The sequence below is a fragment of the Protobothrops mucrosquamatus genome, unplaced genomic scaffold (assembly GCF_001527695.2).
Source record: "Protobothrops mucrosquamatus isolate PMUCROS unplaced genomic scaffold, P.Mucros_1.0 scaffold1705, whole genome shotgun sequence".
Classification (NCBI taxonomy): Eukaryota; Metazoa; Chordata; class Lepidosauria; order Squamata; family Viperidae; genus Protobothrops; species Protobothrops mucrosquamatus.
The window spans coordinates 191,557-198,373 of NW_015387856.1; the positions used below are offsets into that span (position 1 = coordinate 191,557).

General features: G+C 35.9%; 1 protein-coding gene across 1 annotated transcript in view; it reads right to left on the reverse strand.

Annotated features, from left to right (window-relative positions):
• Window positions 1-6,817, reverse strand: part of AASS (aminoadipate-semialdehyde synthase) — a 46,503-nt gene that overhangs the window by 1,771 nt on the left and 37,915 nt on the right. Inside the window, exons 22-24 of the mRNA XM_015822862.1 lie at window positions 4,388-4,503; window positions 1,989-2,077; window positions 150-326 (exon numbers count right to left, since the gene is read on the reverse strand). Of these exons, the coding sequence (XP_015678348.1) occupies window positions 150-326; window positions 1,989-2,077; window positions 4,388-4,503 (382 nt within the window). The remainder of the gene's footprint in view (window positions 1-149; window positions 327-1,988; window positions 2,078-4,387; window positions 4,504-6,817) is intronic.

The window sequence follows — 6,817 nt, forward strand, 5'->3', positions numbered from 1 at the left end:
TTAACTTACTACATAAATAGAAAGGTATAATAGACATGTATAATAAGTAAGTTATGCTTTTTCAGGAGGTATTTTATAACAAATTACCTAAAGCAATCACATTACTTTCAAGGACTCCTTAATTAAAAGAGAGGAAGAAAGATACATACCTTCAAGAATCATCTTTGCTGCAATAGCAGTAGGGTAACCCACCGTTTTGGCCATCGCAGAATACCCTTTATCATCTCCATACACCACAAGATTAATATATTTGTCTTCCAAATGACCAGAGGGATGTCTAATTCCTATTTCATTCCTCATAACTATCATATCTCGCTCTCCAGACCCTAAACAAAAGGAAATTGTTCTTTAAAAACTGACAAGTTGTGTATTAAAAATGAATTGCAAAAGTATTTCAAGAACAACACAACTTTTACTAATTCGATATAGAGCAGTAACTATCTGTTATTCATAGACAATGTTTTTTGAAAATACATCTTTAAGTACAATAAAAGGATTATAATAAAAATTTGCACAGAGCACTGTTAATGCACCTTTTGAAAGAAGGAACTGAATATATATCTCTATGTACAGTATATCTGTATGCGTTGTTATTGCTAGCTAAAGTTTTAATGGTAAAAAAAATCTGTACTTACATTATGAAACTCAGTTATCACTAAGCTTGCCATAAAATAAAAATGCATTAAAAACACCAGCAGTTTAACTCCCATCCAAATCATACTAAAGATTTGCTTCTCTATTTAAAAAGGTCATGTGATTGCTATACAGGAAAAAACATTTGAGGAGGTTGAACAACGTTATGCCCAGGCTAGTATAAATCAGCAGATGCTGGGAAAATTGCTCTGAATAAAGGTAGCAGAATTATTACTGAATGCCTATAAAGATTCTCAGTCATCCAGGTTATTGCCATCCCAAAAATGCTTTTTCAAAAGGCAACTGGACTTTTTTCCTTGAAGACGTTTTGCTTCTCACCAAATGCCTTAAAACTACCCCTCTAGATAAGATCTACCACCTAGCTGGCATTGCCTTGCCTGCTGTTCACAGAGAAGCAGCAGCATTACAGAGAGACTCAAATCCTCATTATCTAGAGTAGACAACAGCCACTCTATGGCCTATAAGCAGTTCAGCCGAGATTAAAATCCAAGAAAAGCTTCCTTAGGTCAATAAAAGACTGAAGAATTTGAAAGCAGAATGGATCTATGGAAAGCTACAAAGAACCAATACTGAATGAACCTATAGAGGAGCTGGCACCTGAGTCTGATGAAAGCTGGGAAGTATGGAAATCATTGAATATATTCTGCACAGGTATAACAAGATCCAGAGACACTCTGAACAAATGGGGCTATCCAGTAGCTTCTGCTCTTTGCAGTTCTGGCAACATGCAAACGATAATGCATATGTATACCTGTCCTGTGTTCCCCGATCAAAGTACACTTGAGGACCTTATGGCAGCATGACAGAACACAATTAATGTTGCTAGTTTCTAGACAAGATCTGTTTAATTTGTACATTTTAATCTTGTATTTTATATTTTAAATTTTATGTCATATAGTACGCCTTATTTTACTTGTGATGCTGACACAACCGTGCTGATTAACAACAGATTTTCAAGTCCCAATTAGCACTGTTAAGTGAGGACTATCTGTACTGTATTATTTGAATGTCTGACCATCTCAATGCTCGGCTGTTCCCTTGACATTAATTAGGACAGGTTGGATGAATCCATCTGGTATTTCCCTCCTCCTTTTTATTAACTTCCAGATTCCACCAAAAAATATTCATTGGGTAAAATGGATACACTTAACAACTACAGCATTTGCTTAACGACTGCCACAAAACAAATGATTGGAAAATAAGACACAATCACCTAGTGACTCCTTTAATGACTGCAATGACTTAAGACCATAATTCCTGGCACAATTACAGTCATAAATTGAGGACTACCTGCATTGGAAAATAAATCTATGGGTGAAGAGCATATTGCCTACCATACGAGAGCTTTGCTTCCATGTGTTTGGCCAACGCATCCACTATACTATGTGCTGTTGGAACAGGTTCATCTCCAAGTAACCCCAGCCTGAAAGGCAGATAAAAACAGGTAATGCCAAGAACAACAACAAGACTTTTTCCCAGTACAGCAGAGTTTGATCAACAGGTGTAAAGGGCAGAAGATAAAGCACTTGAGCTGGTTTTTTTTATTATTCTATCCATATCTGAACAAGTATCATTACTGCCACCCTGAAAATTATATTTTCATGGACGTAGGTAGGCTATGTAACCTGAACTTACCCAAATTTCGGAGACAATTTTCTTATTAAAAATTCACACCCTAAAACATCAAACTGGGGAAAGAAGCCTGAAAATCTATACTCTGCTAAGTACATACAAGATTTACAAAGATATACGAATTTCACATTCTGCGCAGGAATAACTGACAAGCAAAATGACAGTAGCCTTCGACTTACAACCATTTGTTTAGTGACCATTGAAGTTACAACGGCATTGAAAAAGTGACTAACCATTTTTCACATAGGAGCATCCCCATGGTCACATGATCCAAATTTGGCACATGGCAACTGGCATATATCTATGAAAGTTGCACTGTTCCAGGGTCATATGATCACCATTTGTAACCTTCCCGGCCAGCTTCTGACAAGCAAAATCAGTGGGGGAAGCCAGATTCACTTAAAGACTGCATGATTCACTTAACAGCAAGGTCATAAAATGGGGCAAAACTCACTTAACAACTGCCCTGCTTAGCAACAGAAATTTTGGGCTCAATTATGGTCATAAGTCAAAGACTACTTGTATGATATTAAACCTATCTCCAAACTCTGAGTTCACCCCATATATTTATGAGTTGTGCACCAATTTGGTACTGTGACATAAATGACAGATGAACAGCTATACAGAAGCATTTCTTTCAAGGGGTTTCAGGTTGCTACCATGCTTTTAGTCTCCTTGTGTACATTTGCTGTGCAAATACTATTTCTCTATGGAGAAATACTCTATGGAGTATGTACATTTGCTGTGCAAATACTATTTCTCTATGGAGAAATAGTATAAATAAGATATGTAGCAGGGAAGTCTTAGTTTTTCCACTTCTCGGGGGGCAATTCTCTGCCCTAATGATTAAGCATCAAGTCTAAGAGAACTTTTGTGCCTTGGTACAAGCTATGGTCTTTTTGGGGGAAACAGACTTTTTTGTTGATATCAGGCCTAAAATGAAGATGAGTTGTTTTCACATTTATAGACATAATCCTGCCAGACTGAGGGCTTTAGTATCTGTATCTGCAATTTACTATGTGAACTATAATGGCAGGGCTGTCTTCACCCACTTCCTCTCTCACATAAAATCAAGGTTGAGTTGCCTCTTACTACCTCCTACATTCCCTCAGTCATATGATTTTGTGACCTTCAGTAAAGCGTTCTATATTGAGCCTACTCAGCAAAATCAGAATATTGTTGATACTTTTAGATCAGGACTTGTCTTTTGCTCTCTCTATAATTAGTCTCACTAATAAGGTTACTTTTGTTCTAAACGTTATTACACTCTCCTTATGGGTATTTGAGGGCTGGCAGCTAAAAAAACAGTAAATTAACCTCTGCCAGTAATCTTGCAAGCAAATCCAAGTACTGATTTATTCACTGAGCTAAACATTTCAAGACAAACATGACTGATGCACATTTTAAAGAAAAACATTATAGCAGTCCTGTTCTGGATCATGTAGATCTGTATGTTAGAATGTTTGGCATTTATTGGGTTAAGTGCTGTCTCCTTAAGAGATGGCTAATGGGTAATGTAGTTTAGCTAGTCAGCTATCCCATGTTAATAGGTCAGTGGTAGGAGGAAAGGAGGAGCCACTAAAGTTCATCACAGGATATCCTGGCCATGGGCCAGTTTGGAATGTTCTTTGTCTGAGATAAGCATGGGGGCCATCGAATGACTCAGATGGTCCAACTCCACGTAAGAAGTTGATGTGGAGCAACTAATGAATTTACCTAATGAAGATGAACAGATGTGCAATATACAGACGGAATCTGCAAATAGCAAGTATTGCTTTCTGACTGAATAAATATCTGTTTTGGAATCATCTTTATTTGAGTTTATCTGTCTATGACATGAATCAAATCCCTTTATAATCCAATCAGACAGATAAACTCAGATAAAGATGATTCCAAAACAGATATTTATTCAGTCAGAAAGCAATACTTGCTATTTGCAGATTCCGTCTGTATATTGCACATCTGTTCATCTTCATTAGGTAAATTCATTAGTTGCTCCACATCAACTTCTTACGTGGAGTTGAACAAGTCCAGTATATGAAATATCTGAATGCTAGAAGTGGAGAAAAAAAGAGAGGAAATCCTACAATTTCTATCCTACCATTCCACTGCTTCCAATTGTTTTTTGTTCTCATTCAGATGATTGTAGACAGCCTGTTGGAGTTCATCATATTTGACAGAAGACTGAAGTCCAAGCAACTTACACATTAGCTCTTTCTAAATACAAACAATTTAAGAAAAATGATTGAAATTCTGAAAACCAAAGTACACAGCCTTAAAAATGCAGAAAAATATATATAAAAAAGAAATAGCAGGCAAGGAAAAATGGCTAACATATCAAGATTTGTTAATACAGGAAAATTGAGAATTTGAAATCATGAGAACAACTGACCATAGAACAGGGGTGGGCACCTCTGACCTGTAGACATCAACTCCCAGAATTCCTGAGCCAGGAATTTTGGCTCAGGAATTCTCGGAGTTGAAGTCCATAGGTTATAAAAGGGCCATAGTTGCTCACCCCTGCCATAGAAGGATTTGTTTTTCAATGGTTTCCATATGCACAATTAAGGGAGAAGATGAATATAGATAAAAAGTTGCAAGGTACAGAACAAATGATGAACATGTATTTGCTGAAATGTATAAATGACTGTTGAATTATGAAATATAAGATGAGCTAAAAAGTGCATGATAACATGAACTAAGAACATATTACAACATACAGATTGACCAATGAAAAAGAATGTGGTTAAAAGAAGTGAAATTTATACTGTCTTATAATTTAAGAGAGATTTTGATTATAAAATGATATACTATAGGTATGTATCACTAGAGAAATTTTATGACATATATTCAACAATATGATGCCATTTATGGCTGTTTGCCATCATGTGACGCCGTTTTACTATTTTTGACGAAAATCAGCACTTCCACTTTTTGGCAAAACTGGGCCCATAGCAAACCATTGGCTCCCTTAATGACCATAGTGTTTGCTTAACTGTGGCGGTTTGCTTTGCGACTGCTACAAAAAAATGTGATCAACCTGAAATACTGGTAATATTGTATGTTATCCGAGGTAATACCAGCATGCCACTCTTGATAGACATTACGAACTTAATGTCTTGAAACCCTTTAGTAAGTCTGGTTGTTCAAGTTGTAAACCGAGGAGGGTCGGGTAGGGAGGGAGGGAGGGAGGTAAATAAATAAATAAATATTGTACATCTCCGACAGGGAGAAAGGAGTTTGTAACTCTTAAATTGGATTCACTGTATATATATCACTATATCTATATCTATATTTATATCTATATCGATAGATCGATCGATCGATCGATCGATCGATCGATCGATCGATAGATAGATAGATAGATAGATAGATAGATAGATAGATAGATAGATAGATAGATAGATAGATAGATAGATATCACTAATTGTTGTTGGAAACACCAAGAACGTGAACGGCCATTTTACCATATTTCCTAAGCTTGTGAAAAAGCTTTTTAAAAAGCTGGGTACAAATACATATGATGATGTGTGAAGACTGATGCAAAGAATGAGTTAAGCAGCTCTGCTGCATGAGCCATAGAAATGCATAGTAACACAGCTTTATGATTTAACCTTTTCAGATTTATTTTATAACAGAAGGTTTTATGTTATGGGGATTGTACAAACTGAGGCATGTTGTTGTGAAATTAGGTGGCAAACTGTTTGCAGGCCAGCAGCCATCAAAAGTTTTTTTCTGAAAAATTTGCTAAGTATAAATGAAACAATTCCACTATCTTCCAGTGAATATTTTGTATTCACTTTTCCTACTTCTCAGTGAGCAGAGAAAGAACACTGGACATTGTGTTAAAAAAAATAAACAATTTCAGATAGCAATTATCTTTTGTTAACATAAGTGAGCATCAAAAAAATGAAATTAGGGATATTAATGCTGTAATCATATAGATACTAAAGCTCTGATACAATTGTATATATACATTAAATTTCATGGCTACAGTGGAATTTACTCTTTAGTAAATGTGCACAGGATTATACAATATTAAAAATTGCTCTGACCTAATACATCAAAATATCAGGGGGCCATATGTAAATTTAGTATTTGCAGATTTAACCAATTCCACAAATACTAAGAAAGGAGCCAGAGCTACCACTCATTGTATCTTGGAATTAAAACTCCTGGAAACATTATGTTGGCGACAGACAGACAGACAGACAGACAGACAGACAGACAGACAGACAGACACAGACAGACACAGACACAGACACAGACACAGACAGACAGACAGACAGACACAGACAGACAGACAGACAGACAGACAGACAGATATCACTAATTATTATTATTATTATTATTATTATTATTATTATTATTATTATTATTTCAATTTATATCCCGCCCTTCTCCCGAAGGACTCAGGGCGGCTCACAACATTATTAAAACAAAGAAAGACCCACACACCCCACCGAATAAAACCAAATTAAAACCAAAATTTTTATGTTGTGATAATTAAAATTTCTAAAAAACCCAGTTT